The 16,693-nt window shown below is 34.1% G+C and overlaps 1 protein-coding gene across 1 annotated transcript in view; it reads right to left on the minus strand.

Annotated features, from left to right (window-relative positions):
* Positions 1-13,808: 13,808 nt before the first annotated feature.
* The window catches only part of Kcnt2 (potassium sodium-activated channel subfamily T member 2), a 411,713-nt gene continuing 408,828 nt past the window's right edge, over positions 13,809-16,693 (minus strand). The window contains exon 28 of the mRNA XM_048430982.3: positions 13,809-16,197. Coding sequence (XP_048286939.1) covers positions 16,086-16,197 — 112 coding nt within the window. The 3' untranslated portion in view covers positions 13,809-16,085. The remainder of the gene's footprint in view (positions 16,198-16,693) is intronic.

Genomic DNA, 16,693 nt, shown 5'->3' on the forward strand with positions numbered 1-16,693 from the left:
CTGAAACTAAAAAAATATAAACAAATGAAAATCATGAATAAATATTTATATAAATTTTAAGAAAATTTTGAGTATTATGTTTGTATTGCATGGATTAATACTTTATAAACATTTCATTTTGTGTGCTGCTAAAGAAAGATATTTACTTCTCATTTAAGTTTTCTTCTTATTTATGTTTATTTATTGATCTGCGTGCATGTATGTGTGAGAGAGTGTGTATGTGTGTGTTTACGTGCTATACATGTGGATTTCTTAGGAAAATTTTTAAAATGAGTTCCCTGCTCTCATCATGTGGGATCCAGTTATTAAACTTTGGCTACCAGACCTATCTAAAAATACCCTCACTTATTAAGTCATATCAGCATTCACATACATTTCTTATTTTATAATTACTACACTAAGATAATTTCTTATTTGTAAATGTTAAATTTGTTAATGTAGACTCTTTATAAACATGAAAACACATATAATTCTTAGAATGAGTTTCATATATTTTCTTAAGTTTCAAAAGTTCCAACATATATTTCCACATATCTTTGCAGAAAGCAAAAAGAATTAGAAGATAGAAATAATCAATAAGTCTAAAAAAGTTATGGATCAATGATGTCTGATGTTTGTGCTCAGAAAAATATCTTAATTGGGTCTATTCTCACTTCTACTACTCTTAAAATATATTTTTCTCTTCAAAGGTCTATCCTTCTGTATGCACAAGAATGTGAAGAAATTGCATATCAAATTGTTTTATTATTGAAAATGGTTACTGACTTAATATCTCCACAAGTTTGTATATTCACTCAACAGTAAAGGAGGAGCATCAACTAATTCTAAAGAAATAATTGAGAACATAAACATGAGATGCGGACCTGAGCTGAATTTTTTTTTCTTCATGAATCTGCCTTAGTAGATTATATGAGGAGAATTTAATACCCATATCCATTTCTGGGGGGGAAGTAAATATTTGCTACAGTATTGAAAACAGCTTGGTACTGGCTGGCATAAGAACAGAGAAGTCGACCTATGGAATTGAATAGAAGACCCAGATATTAACCCACAAATCTATGAACACTTGATTTTTGACAAGGGGGCTAAAGGTATGCAATGGAAGAAGGAAAGCATCTTTGACAAATGGTGCTGGCATAACTGGATGTCAACCTGTAGAAGAATGAAAGTAGATCCATATCTATCACCATGCACAAAAATCAAGTCCAAATGGATTAAAGATCTCAACATTAATCTGACCACTTTGAACCAGATAGAAGAGAAAGTGGGAAGTAGTCTACAAGACAAGGGCACAGGAGACCACTTCCTAGGTAGAACCCCAGTAGCACAGACAATAAGAGAATCAATGAATAAATGGGATCTCCTGAAACTGAGAAGCTTCTGTGAAGCAAAGGACACCTTCAGTCAAAAGGCTACCTTCTGACTGGGAGAAGATCTTCACCAACCCCTCATTAGATAAAGGCCTGATCTCCAAAATATACAAAGAACTCAAGAAACTAGACACTAAAACTCTAATTAACCCAATTAAAAAATGGGGTGCTGATCTGAACAGAGAATTCTCAACAGAAGAACTCCGAATGGCCAAAAGACACTTAAGGTCATGCTCAACCTCCTTAGCAATCAGGGAAATGCAAATCAAAACAACTGTGAGATACCATTTTACACCGGTCAAATTAGCTAAAGTCAAAAACACCAATGATAGCCTATGCTGGAGAGGATGTGGAGAGAGGGGAACTCTCATCCATTGTTGGTGGGAATGCAAACTTGTGCAGCCACTGTGGAAATCAGTGTGGCGGTTTCTCAGGAAACTGGGAGTCAACCTCCCTCAAGACCCAGCAATTCCACACTTCGGAATATACCCAAGAGATGACCTATCATACCACAAAAGCATTTGTTAAACTATGTTCATAGCAGCACTATTTGTAATAGCCAGAACCTGGCAACAACCTAGGTGCCCCCTCAATAGAAGAATGGTTAAAGAAGGTGTGGAACATATATACACTAGAGTTTTACTCAGCGGTAAAACACAATGACATCTTGAATTTTGCATGCAAATGGATGGACATAGAAAACGCTTTACTGAGTGAGGTAAGCCAGACCCAAAAAGAGGAACACGGTATGTATTCACTCATAAGTGGATTCTAGCCATAATTAAAGGTCTTTGAACCTATTATTCGAGATCCTAGAGAAGCTAAATAAGAAGGTGAACCTGAAGAAAATCATGTACTTATCCTCCTGGAGATTGGAAATAGACAAGAGTCCCAGGTAACCTCAAGTGCATGGGGGGGTGGGAGGGTTGTTGGAAGGGGAGAGGGTTAGAGAGAAGGGAGTAGGGGAGGAATGGGGAAAACTCGGGGGACTGAGATGGGGGGAGGGAGGAAGGATGGATATGGGATCAGGGAAGAATATATCTTAACTAAGGGAGTCATTTTAGGGTTTACAAGAGACTTGATTATAAATGGGATCCCGGGTCCAAGGAGAGATCCCCAGATTGTTCTCTGGACAGAGGAGAAGGTGCTTGAACAGGCCTTGGCCTATAACCATACTGATGAAGATTTTGCTTATCACCATAGATCCTTCATCAGACGATGGATGGCGATACAGACGGAGACCCACATTGGAGCACCGGACTGAGCCCCCCATGGTCCAAATGAGGAGCAGAAGGAGGAAGAACATGAAAAAAAAAAAAAACTCAGGACCGCGAGGGGTGCAATCACCCACTGATACAAGGGGACTGATCTAATGAGAGTTCACCAAGGCCAGTTGGACTGGGACTGAAGGAGCACGTGATCCAACCAGATTTTCTGAATGTGGCCGGATTCTCTGAATGTGGCTGGCCCGAAGCCTTTCTGAAAAGCTATTGACAATGACACTGGGACTTGTTTCCTCTGCATATACTGGATTTTTGGGATCCAGTCTGTTTGGATACTCACCTTCCTGGACTTGGAGGGAGGGGGGAGGAACTTGAACTTCCCACAGGGCTGGAAGCCCTGACTGCTCTTAGGGATGGAGAGGGGGGAGTGGTAGGTTGTGGGGAGGAGGGGCGGAAATGGAAACTTTCATAATTTAATAAACTTTGAAAAAAAAAAGAATGCATCTATTATATAGAAACACAGAGAATGGCCCTCCAACTAATGTGAATCCATCCAGACAAGAAAAACAAAAAGAAGGAAGCTACATGCTTTGTAGTTAGTCTTCTTTTCCCCAAATGGCAGAAATGTCAACATGGATCACATCAAATATATGTGTTGCACTTGTCCAATTGTATAAGGATAGACAATGACAGAACTCAGAGTCTCCTAAGATAATACATAACATTTAAGACCAGGAATGAATGATATAAGCAAATAGACTGGAGTTAGGTAAACAATGACAAATATCAGAACGCTGGGCAGAAAGGTAAGTTTTATTTTTTTTTTCAACTGTCTGAAATTTATTAAATTATAAAAGTTTCCATTTCCGCCCCTCCTCCCAACACCCTCCCACTCCTCCCACTCTCCCTCTTCCTCCCTCTCCATCCCCAAGAGCAGTCAGGGTTTCCTGCCCTGTGGGAAGTTCAAGTTCCTCCCCCCTCCCTCCAGGTCCAGGAAGGTGAGTATCCAAATGAGAGTTCACCAAGGCCAGTTGGACTGGGACAGAGGGAGCACGTGATCCAACCAGATTCTCTGAATGTGGCCGGATTCTCTGAATGTGGCTGGCCAGGAGTCTTTCTGAAAAGCCATTGACAATGACACTGGGACTTGTTTCCTCTGCATATACTGGGTTTTTGGGATCCAGTCTGTTTGGAAAGGTAAGTTTTGAGAAATCAGTTATGATGATTAGCCTGCGAGTCTTAATGAGTAAACCATTTAACCTGGATGACAACCTTATGTTTAAGGACTAACTGAATCCTGAAGCAAAAATCTAATTTTTATTTTGCTAATGTCTATTGTTGGGAAGGCAAAAAAAACAAAAAACAAAAAACAAAAAACCCAATCATTTTGCAGAGTTACTTAGGTCAGAAACAGCAAAGAATGCTTGAGTTGTCATTTATTATTAGAAGTATGGGGAAATGTTTTTAATGACTGTTCTATTGCTGGGGAGAGATACGCAGACAAACAATGTAGAGAAGAAAGTATTTAATTGGGTGATTGCTCACCGTTTCATCGGGCTAGTCTATTATTGTGGCCATAAGCACCACAGTAGGTTGAAAGGCATGGGCTGAGAGCTAAAATACTGATCTACAGACAGAGAGAAAGAAACTGGACTTGGCATGGACTTTTGAAATCTCAGCACCCACTCTCAGTGACAAACCCACAACAAACTCCAAGTCCACATATACTAATCCTTCCCAAACCATTTCACTAACCCATGACCAAGCATTTAAATATATGACGCTATGGGCATCATTGTCATTCACATCAACGTAAGGAAGTATCCTAAGTTTAGTCCTTCATTACTGGTTTGGCTTTTTTTTCAGTCTCACAGAAGAGGTAAACCTGCACTGTAGTCTGTGGGAATGTGACCCACACTGTTCTGCACTGGTGTTACTTTCTGAAGCAGATTTTCAGATGTTAACTGTTCTAGTGTCTCCATTTGTGATTCTCTTTTTCCTTTTTCTATTTTGGGAAAAACAAGCTATGTAGCTACACACAAAAACTAAAAGGGATGTATTTATGTAGTATAACATTGTCAGATAGTATGGAAACAACTGTGATTAGATTCCATTGGTCATTTCTAACTTTGAAGTCAAGAGATCCAAATAAATATAAATCTAATTTTTAATTCCAGAATTTTAACACTGGTTGCATACATTGTTTTAGTAATATCCAAGAGTCCATATTCGTCTATAAAGTGCTAAACAGTGTTCTTCACAAAGATAGATTATGTTCCATTTGAAGGAGGCTTACTACATTAAATAACTTTATTTTTTAATAGCTGTTTCATTTCCTAAAACTCATTCAAGCATGGAACTCTACAGTTTTAAAGTATTGTCTACATGCCTGCTGCTTTTTCTTAGAACTGTCCATTTTGGTTTGTTCTAAGCTATCAAATGAGAAGTTTCTATCAAAGATAGTTTAAAGTTTTTCTCTGAGGGCTAAATCTTCGATCTTAGCTTCTATTCTAGTGACATGTCTGTTGTTGTGATAAAATAGCCTAACAAAAACAATTTAGGGGAAAAGGACTTCTTTAACTTACAATTCCAGGGTACAATACATTATAGTCTAGAAGTCACAGTAGCAAGAACTCAAAGCAGCCAGTCATATCATATCTACAGTCCAGAGCAGAGAGAAATAAATGCTTAACTTCATACTTTCTCCCTCTTTTTATAATATTCAGAATCCGCTGCCTAGAAAATGTAACTATCCACAGTGGACTGAGTCTTCCCAGATCAACTAAAAATTAAGGCAATACCCTACTGAAATTCAATTTTGCAAGAAAACCATGATTGGGTCAAACTGAAAAGTAATACCAACATTCATAGTCTTTTATTGAACAAAACTATATAAAATTATTAATATTTGAAGTGCCAAAATGATCCTTATTCCAGAAAGAATGATTTATGAAGTGTTTAACAATTCATAAAATTATTGACTACTATCCAATTTGCAAGAATATCTAATGAAATTTTCTCTCACAAATCCAAATCCAAGTAATAAAGCTAATTCAATCCCGTACTTTGGAAAAAGCTTCTGAATATTTTCATGTATATTTGCATTGTTTTTGGAGCGTATACAAAGAACAATTGAATATCAATTAAATAAATGTATATAAGATCTTTCATAAGCATAAAAATATTTGGATGTGTTGCATTTAATATTATAACTATATTAAAAGTCAGTAAGTCCAAAGTGTTTGACTATATATCATATATTCCCTGCCTTCTTTACAAGATCTATTTCTGTGTCAGATTAAGTATCAGCCTTGCTCTTATAAGCTTTCTCTGGCTGTTTTTGGTGGAGACAGAAAAAAATTAATCTTTCTGTGTAAAATGTACTTAAAATCTGAAATTCCGCTTATATGTCTGAGCTATTTATTTACATGTCATTTGAAAAGTCATTAATTGATTGAATCCAACAAGAGAACCAAATGGTTTTTAATGTACAACAGTGATGTGAAGTATTTTGGTAGTATTCAATGTAAAATGAGTATGAATGTAGAAGTAAATTTAATTCCATGTTTGAGGCAAATCATGGGAAAATTATGCATTTAATTCCATGTTTGACGTAAATCATGGGAAAATTATGCACAGATATATGTCTTATGACAAAGAATCAGTAATGATTTAGAAAGGAACATTGTGTGTAGAGCTGTACTGAACACTTATATATCAGAACTAACAAGAAATGGTTGGTATAAACAAGAACAACTGTCAGACAGATTGGTTTGGCTGTCTGATCATAGGTAATGGAGCCAGGCGTGTTGGAGGAGAAGAAATATGGGAAAGATATGTGGATTTTTATCTTAATCAATTCAGCTATACTAGAAGTGCTGGAGGGTGAGTAGTCTTTCATATAAGGGAAATATTTTCTGATGTGGCCAACTACTAATAAATTCTCATTTTCCAAGTGTGTCCAATGTAATACCTGTGTGAAGACATTCTACAACTATGTTAGGTGTCCCTGACCTCACATAGACTTCATAAATTGCTAGAAAGACCCACAAGATGTGAAAAACAATACAAATTGAAACAGGAAAAGAAGGATTTTACTATAAAGAATAGAGAAATGAGACATCAACTAAATACACATTATGGCAAAGACAATGAGGATGTTTAGATATTGCTATATGAGCAGTCATAAATATAGATGCCAGTCTAGACAATAACGCTGAGATAATAATAACACATTTATATACTAATGAGAACAATGTAGTAACTAGTGAAAAATCAACAGAAGAAATATATTTGGGTAGATATGAGACAGAGCATCAAGTAAAAGCACAGACTAAAATTCTAGAGCACAGAGAAAGTTTGTTTATAATCATTCAAAGAATAAAGATTATATTTCAAGGATAAAATTAGAGGAAAGTAGTAAAAGAAAAGAAAAATGGAGACAATGGAATTACTCGAATAGATACGCAGAGTATGTCAAAAGGTTTGTTTTTAACATTTCTCAGTTATATAAGACAGAGAACTGTCAGTCACAATTGAGGATGAAGTAGAAGATATTGGGAAACTGAAAAAGTATTTTGAAGCAATCCTTTATAAAGAAAAGTAGATAAGGGATAATTGATTTATGGGTCTTGCCCCAAATAGTAAAAACACACTTTTAAATGTCAGATTAAGTGTTAAAAGTGTACTATTCCAACAGACATTCTAAACTGGGTAGTTTCTACAGTAGTGTTTTGTTTTTTTTTAAAGAAAGCATTACACCGTATAATTCTTAGTGAGCTTAAGAAACCAAATTTATTTCCCATTCACTTTATATCTTTGATTTTCAGGTAGAGAGAGTGTGTGTAGGTGTGCTACATTTGATATGATATCTTTAGAAACAAACATGCAAGTTTTTTTTTTTTTACACGAGAGGTTGGAAAACAGATTATTGATATGTTCTGGATTTTATATTTTCATCTAGGACAGGTTATTATCAAAATTCTACATGTACCAAATTAATCACAAGGAAGCTTGAAAATACAGAAGAACATTTAACACATGGAAATAAAAGCATTCCTCTTTTCTGTAATGCATAAAGACACATATGAGACACAAACTAAGAAACTACTAGTAAAGATTATTTAACTATTAAATTATTAAAGAGAAAGATAATTTAAGTTATACTAATGGAGTTAGGACAATTATTAAGTCTAAATATTAGCCTTAAAAGAAAAGATAGATAGTTTTAGTTTGTATCAATTACTATAACAAAATGAACAAGGATGAGTAATGAATGAAGAAAAATATTTATTATCTCATATTTCTGTAACCAAGAGTATAGTGGTAGCTCTTAGGAACTGCCCACATGTCTCCCAGCTTGCCTTAACTGACTCAGTGGCAGCAGGTATATATCATCACCAGCCTCCAAATACCACACATGCACCCTTTAAAATGTCCCCACCATCATGGACTACTCGCTAGCTAGCTCTCTTGTTTTCTCTTTCAGATTACTTATCTCTGTTTTGCCCCTTCTCAGAGGTGGCCTTTAGTCATCCCTTCATTTTCCTGCCATAAAACTCCAGTGTGAGATCTGTTGCATGGTGTGTTTTCTGCAGCATTACTTGCCTCGGTCTTCCCTGATATTCTACTGCCTAAACCATAATATTGGTGCCAAGACTAGGAAGGATATCCTGGTGCCTTAGCTGCTCCCTACTCGGGGGGTCCAAGCTGCTATATTAGGACTCCACCCCTTTTCTCCAGTCCTCCTTATCTTCTGGTTCACCATTCGTTTCACACCCCTGTCTACAGTGGCAATTGATAAATTTCCCATTTCTTTGATCTAAATGATTTCCTGGATCTAAGGGAGTGATGTTTGAGTGACTGGCACCCTTCTAGTATTCTTGAAAGCAGAGGTACCCCCAGCAAGAGTCTGTAATGCTACAGTAGACACTCTTAAGACACACCAGTTTCAACAGTGGGGTAAGCAATCATAAGCCTAATAGTTAAATAAAAATATAATGGCTTTCCACCAAAAACTGCCTTGGGACTAAGGAAAGTGTCTTTGTAGCCATTTATTTCGTAGTCTATGAACACATTCAGCTGATCAATCGTCACATTAAAAATGAGGGTGAGTTTGTGCCTGTAAAGCATACTTTTTAAATACTTAGGCTTTTTACCACACCAGAGTCTTATTCTGAGCTCTGGTCAGAGAAGCATATTTTCACTTCCGGTGAAAAGACTCAGAGACTCATAACTGTTCAAAGTGCTGGGAATCAGTGACCATTGAATGCTCAGCCTTAGACGGGTTGTCCACACATCCTTCAAAAGCTTACAAAGCATCTCTGAAGAGGTGGAAGAAATAATTACAGAATAAGAAGACAGGTGGAACATTGTCAACAGTTGCCCTTTAGAAAGACATATCCATTGTACACAAATCGGCTGATTATCAGTATAAGACTTGCACAAAATTGGGCCCATCAACATTCCTTCGTGGGTAAGGAAGGTGATCAAAAGGCTCTAGTGCTCACTGAGAAGTTACAGGCAGTTCGTTGTTGCTGAGAGAGTCATTTTCTTCCGCTGGTAAGTCATTCATGATCCTATAAATATCTCTCATCTATACTCACATTAACAGTCCTAATTATACTCATTACATCACCAAAAAGGGAGTTGGGATACACGAAAGTAAAATAGGGACTAGTGAGAAAGAAGGAGACCAGAAAGGAGAAGAAAAAAGGACATTAAGGGAAAAACAAATAATTTCAAAATATATTATGTACTTGTATGAAAATGTCTTAATGAATCTTATTATCAGGTATAATCAATATACAGTAACAAAATTAGGATCTATCTATATATACCTACATATATTACATGTAATTAATTTTTGATATTAAAAGGGACTTCTAATTTCATCACATAGTTATGAAGAAATAGTGATTTTCTGTCTTTCAAAGATATCTAAGATGAGTCATAGCTCCAAGAATAAATTCAATATATACCTTGCAGTAAAACAGTCCATGACATCAAGCAACTCCTCTATATCGTATTGCTAAAAAACAGAACAGACACAGCTTCATGAATTTGATCTGAGAGCACAATTTTTGCCCAGTAACAGCATCAGGAAGTTGCTGCTCTGTTAAGTTTAGTTTAGTTGAGGGTTAAGATCCTGCCAAGGTAGGTAGGTAAATCCACATGACAGAACATCTAGAGATTAGGTCAATATAGTATACACAGAACAAATTACTCACCCTTGATCATTATCTATGTCTTGTGGTTTACACTATGATAATATTGAATGAATTACAAAGAAACAATTGATTTCAGATTCTGATAAAATTGCCTTCTGTCTATGGTGCAGAAATATGTTAAATTATTTAGCTCAGTCATATCTAGGTTATATGAACTCAGTAATGCTTTGGTGGTATTCTTTTTAAAGAAGTAAACAAACAAGGTGTTAGAGAAATTGAAGGGTGTCAGAAGATCATAAGTAGGTTAATATTGAAAATTTATCTGAATGTTCAAATTATGTGGTAGGACATATTTTTAATAAGGGCTTTCTAATAATTTTATACATCTTACAAATACTAATTTAAAATGCCAAACCATTGCTTCTGTGGGTTGTTAGCAGTCTTACTACTAGTTGGTTACATATAGTACATATATATGTATATTAAATATCTTACCAAAATTGACACAAAAAAATTATAGAACAGGTCTTAGTCCCAAAATAACTAGGCTGATGTTGAACACGGAGATTTGCCTGTCTCTCACAATTCAAGTCCTGAGATTAAAGTCTTGTGCCACTTCTACCTTCTACTAAAATAACATTTAATTAAAGAAATTATTTCATTAGATGATTGAGGCTTCCTCAGCTATAAACTGCCATAGAAACGATCTTGAACTACAGTGTGATACTAATTAACATTTTCATTGAACATGTAAAGTTGAGGAACTTTAACACCTATAAATATCACAAGTGTATTGCTAACTGTATAACTTAATAGGTAAATTGCTTGCTGTCAAAATATGGGTTGAAAATTTTAGATTCTGAAACAACCAAAAAGAAAAAAATTCTGATTAACTTAGTTATTTTTAATTTGTGCCAATGTCTCTGAGGTGACTGCAAACTGGATTACAACGTGTTGCCTAGTGAAAGGAAAATTCTTGATTTGTCTCAAGAATCAAATCAGAATTTTTCACTCAACTTAGAAGATACAGCATGCTTCAAAGTAAAGTGCTTTCCCCTTTAATTAGCAGCAAGAAGACAAGAGCATACACTTTATTATCCCTAAAAACATGTTTTGCAATCTGTGTTTCAGTCACTTTACATTTAAGTTCCTTGCCAGAAACTTAAAAGTCAATTAATTAAAACTTTATCAACAGTTATATTCAGCAGAGGAACATTTGAAATCATTGTGTTTTGTCATGTAGCTATTGTTTTCCTTACAATTTATGTAACTGTCGAAATCTTATTAAAGCAATTACTAATTACATATTACTCTAAAGTTTTGATTATTTATATTATAATATAAGCTATGTATTTTAATAATTAATAATTGATAATAATGCAATAATATATAATTAATATAATAAACAGTGATTATATATATATATATATATTCCTCTCTCTCCCTCTCTATCTTTTTTTTGAAACTGACCACAGCTTAGGTGTCTTTAAACTCTGTAATTATAACTTTGGCTTTCTTGCACTGTGAGCTGACTTTCACATTGCCTCATCTCCAGCAGCATAGCTTAGGTTTACTGTCTTCCCCACTCTCTTCCTTCCAAGCATCTGCAAGAGCACAGCTTACTAGCCATGTGGTTGCTTTCTGAACTATAATTAATTTCCCTCAAGCCTCTTTTAGTATCTTTGTAGCCTTTGAGTTTTTGTTAGTGAGTGTTCTTAAATTCTTCTTTTAATGTAATGAAGTACAGCTTCCTGATTTTCCAGGTATCAAATAGTGATGGCTGAGATACTCCAAGACTCTTTCCTGACATCTAATTCTTTACTTTGCAGAGAAGAGGGACTTCTAACTGAACCAGCAGACAATATCAGACCAATAATATTTCATATAAATATTATCAAACTTTTCCAATTTAAGATTTATTATTCATTATGAAAGTAACCTCAATTTATAAACAAAGCGACTTTCAAAATTCACAATTTTATTACAGTATTTTATTTTATGTAAAATTTAACTGTAATAGTGATAAGGAATGTTAAATCCAACAAATGTGTAGATTATGTAATTGCTTTTAAATGCAAAGAAAAAAGCAGCAAAATTCTATTTTGTTTACAAAGTTACTCAAGCATAGGGATACTGTTACAGCTTCTGTAGGATGATAACAAATTATTAAATAATATAATTAAATAAATTAGGTTTCAGTTTTTCAACATAACAAAGACATGCAAAATAAATACAATATGCATAAAATACTTGTTTTTAGTCCATGTACTGTTTGATAAATTTCTGCTCTACCTTTGACAATATTCAAAGAAAATCTGTCCTGATGTTCACAACAGTTACAACAGTAACAAATACTTTAGCAGGAATCCCAAACTTCAAACACAATGTTTCTGCCAGCCAAGAGAATGCCAAGGCTCCAAATAATGTACTGTTTTGTTTGACTCCATTAGTGTTTTTAAAAATGCAATTTCGACCTAATTTATTACTAGTTTCTGATATGATAATCTTGCTTTTGAAGTTTTTTCTGATAAATTCTGTGAGTTGCTTTTCTTGGCATACACATACCTGTAAGCAGAAGTGCAGAACTGTGACCCTGCTCCATTCCATGTCCAGTTTGATCCGCTCTCCTTTGATTAGTTTCATGGATCACTTGTGGTTTCAGTTTGTATTTCCTCTCATTCTGCTCTTATATTTGCAAATACTGTTTTTTCTTGGGTGACCATGTATGTTGTACTGTTTCTTCCTGCTGGGCTTGAGTGAACATCTCCCTATAGTTAATATACAGACTGGAATTTGATGAAGTAGAATAATGCTAATTCAATTGCTTCTGTTTGTGTTTTGTCAAGTCCAGGAGTTCAAGTTTTGAACCAGGGTATAAGTATCATAAATTAATGTTTTTTTTCTAAAGGAGTATTTTGTCTTTTATCATTCTTTCACTATGGTGGCCAAGAAATCTCTATTCAGGGCAAGCAGAAATTGTTGGTGGTGAAGAATTAATTTTTAAGGGAATGCAGAATTAGACTGATTAGCAAAGAGAACTTGACGATTATGAAGTAGTATATAAACAGTATACACAGCATTAGAGTCAAGAAAAAGGGTTCTGGGGGAAAGTCTTCAGACACATGCTAGGTACATTTGAAGGCAGCACTGTGGGATCTCACACAAACATTGCTGTAGTAAATGAATTCTCTAGAACTCTGCTTCAAGATTCTAGGTAAAAGTGTTCTGAAGCATGCTTCCCCAGCAGCACTTCTCCCAAGATCCACTTCTTTATGCTGAGAGTGTCTTTGGGTCACTATGTAATAACCACTGTATATTACAACAGTCCTTGCCCTAAGTATAGACCACACTCTAAAATCTAGAGTGGTTTTGATTCCCAGATATCACACTGCTCCAGTACCCAGTCCTTACAGTGGACAGAACACGTATTCCAGGGACTGTTTAGACCCACTGGGTTTCTCCACATCATTATAAGAAAATATGGAAGACAGCATGGAATCTCAGAATATACAGCCCTACTGTTCCTGTGGTTCTGTTCTCTACTTGCTCTTTCTACTCTCATCGCTAAGTCTGTGTTCTCATTAAATAATCTCCGTGATTCTTCCAGGAGCCATAGCAACAGAAACAGGATGAAAAATGTGTAGTGTTTGCCTGAAAGAAAGGACCACTCAACGTTTAAAATCATATTAATTTTCACTTAGGTAGTAATTTTTCTGGATTTTACAAATGAGCATATCAGGACTTGACACTTTGTTTTGTTAAATATAAAATATATCATTCTTTTGGTATTCAAATAAGTTTATTTACTCCCCACACCCTCTTTATCATTTTCTTCCTGTTGTGCATATTTTTCTTTGTCAACCCATCTTTCCCCACACAATAATTATCCAGACTATAGTGTTAAAAAATAATTCAGCAGTATTTTTTATCTCTTTTACACTGAGTAACTTTCACATTTATTTTGGGTTTGTTATTTAAAAATGAGAAAATACTTTAACAGTTTCAAACATAAGTTATCAAAACAGAGATCAACCATAAAAAAGAGATTTTCATCATCATCAGAAATAATTTTATTGTTATCTATTTTAAAGCAATTCAATAAAACTAGTAGCAAAAATGGCACATAGACAATAAACCAAACCAATTCTCAAAGGGCTAAGAGCACAGTTACTTCATGTTTTATTTTCATTTGCAAGTGTAATCATTTTAAAAAGGCAACAGTTTGTTGAAAGTCTTTAATAAGCATAATTTATTCTTTAAATAATTGGAAAGACTATAAACTATTATTTTATATCAAGCAATATTAATTCAGTCAAATATTAAATTTGGGCTAATACTAATCAAAAATAATTATTTTAAAGTTTATGAAACAAAATTTTTATAGGAAATATAGTCATATCCTAGCTTAAAATTCCAGTCTTAGCAATTGTCATAATGTAAAAATACTAAACTTCAAGGCTCATTGGGAAAGAGAAGACATTTAAAATCTGACATTTATTCCTAAAAGAACTGTAATGGAATAAAAAAAAAGTCAATCAAAAGAAATATCTTACTTAACTACTGATATCCAAATGTGAAATAAGTCAGTCTATTCAGTCTGTTTTATCTATTGCACACAATAATTCAATCCTGCATCCAATTTTAAATATCATGTAGAGTTTTTCAATTGTATTTCACATAGATAACATACACACACATTTGCATACAATCATGACTTTTGAAGGCATGCTCTCAATTTGAAGTCACTTACTCAAACCAATCCTCTTTGAAGACTAAAACATCTCTCTATTTTGAGGGAACCCTTCATGCTTTTCTTATTCTAAATTATGGGTAATGTAAAGTACTGGTAATAAAACATACATTCTATATTCTCCTGTCAAATGGTAAAATGACTAGAAAATTTGATTTCACATTTTATGTTTGCATTTTTTGTATAATTATTTGGAGGATGTTAGGTTTCATTATCCTAAAAGAGTTTATTTTCCCTTTCTGTGATCTGTTTCATTATGATTAGGAAGGAAAAACATCCATTTCATATATGGACTATTTTAGGTTGCAAGTGTCATGCTCATGAAAAAAAAATCAATAAAAATCATAATTTTTTTTCTTAAAATGTACCAGTATATCTGTCATGGGAATTCTTTATTACTCTATTTGATTTGGCAAAGTGTGTATACATTTATTCTCTCATAAGTTTTGTTGTATTTGTGACGAGAAATAATAGGGAATAAAGACAAAGTATTATTTTAAAATTATCTGTCAAATGCTTAATAATTCATATTAAAATTAAAATAGAAGAAATATCTATATTAATGTTAATTTCCTTACAATGTTGAATTATAATATGTTTGATTATTTTTATATTAAATCAGATTTTAAGTGTAAGTCTTTAATATCAAAGATATTTGGAGAATGCTAAAGGTTTTAAAGTGTTCCTGTGGTCGATAAAATGTATAAATACTCTTCCTTTAAACTTGAACCCATTTTTTTAGTGAAATCTTCTATATAGCTTAATGAAAAATATTAAAGCCTACAGTAATAGAAGACATCACTGCCCATCTGATATTTATGGAAGATATTCCAGTTCTCATACTCATATTAACTGAAAAGATATGTATTGTTTTCTCTATGTAAGGTATTTTTTAGAAGAAAAAATAATTCTTTTCTTAAGTAAATGCTTGTCAGCATAAAATATGCATTATATATGAAGCTACCAAAAAGCCCAGATGATTAATAGTTCTTTGTGTTTTAGTTTCTTCTGAATATTTAAACATGCTATGGATATGATAGCTTCTAAAATGAACACAATAATCTATGGACAGACAGACATAAATGACTCTAAATATCTATTCTGAAGAAAACTATGATTCTTAGACTGCAGTCACCCACAGAAGTTAGTGATTAATCTCTGGATAGAGATAAGCATACATTCTTATTGGGCTCAATTTTAGAAACAGCAAAGTTAAACAATATAAAGACCTATTTAATTATAAGGAGAAAAGCAAACTTCAGTGCCATTGTGATGCACTGAATATAGGTGGATTTCTTTGTTTTAATAGTCTTAGTAATGTTTTAAAACAGGATGCATACAATTCTGATAGTTCTTGAACAGTTAAATATCAGATTTTAACTTCTGTATTTTATAGGCATTTTCAGAATCCCCCACTGATGAAATTTAGACTAAGCAGGGAAATGTCAATAAATACCGTATTAAGTTCCAAATTGAATACATTCCAGTCAGTTTTGTAGGGCCGTCTACAATATTTCCATGATTTCAAGCAAGATCCATGTAGGGAAAAATAAGGTCCCTTATTTTCTTTTCATCAGAGTTGAGTTTCCTCCCGGGAATCTTGAACAGCAACATTGCAGATGCTGTTTTTCCTACTGGGTTCACTGTTTGGAAGGTAAGACAGTGGATCTGGTCGGATCAAGTATCTACCAAAGGAAAACAAAGCAGGAAGCTATATTAGTAAATCAAGGTAACCTTAATTCAGGGTGTCACTAGAAATATTCACTAATTATACGTTCTATCTGTAAGTTATCTAAGATGTTACTTTATAAATAACCAACAGAAAGGCTCACTGTAATTAGCCTGATATGATTATATGGCAGGTACTAATGAATGAAGTATTGCTCTTTTCAATTATGATGCTTAAATTGGTTTAAGCTCCATAATTTACTTATCCTTTCTACCTTGTACCATGAATACTGGCTACATTCTATTAAGATCTACATCATAACCATCATTAGATCAGTACTTAGTTACTATTCCACTTATTTATATCATTCATGCAATTAAGAAATTATTGTAAAGCCGGGTGGTGGTGGCGCACCTCTTTAATTCCAGTACTCGGGAGGTAGAGGCAGACAAATATCTGTGAGTTTGAGGCCAGCCTGATCTATAAGAGCTAGTTTCAGGACTGCTCTAAAA

This window comes from Myodes glareolus, chromosome 5, assembly GCF_982192425.1.
Source record: "Myodes glareolus chromosome 5, mMyoGla1.1, whole genome shotgun sequence".
Lineage (NCBI taxonomy): Eukaryota > Metazoa > Chordata > Mammalia > Rodentia > Cricetidae > Myodes > Myodes glareolus.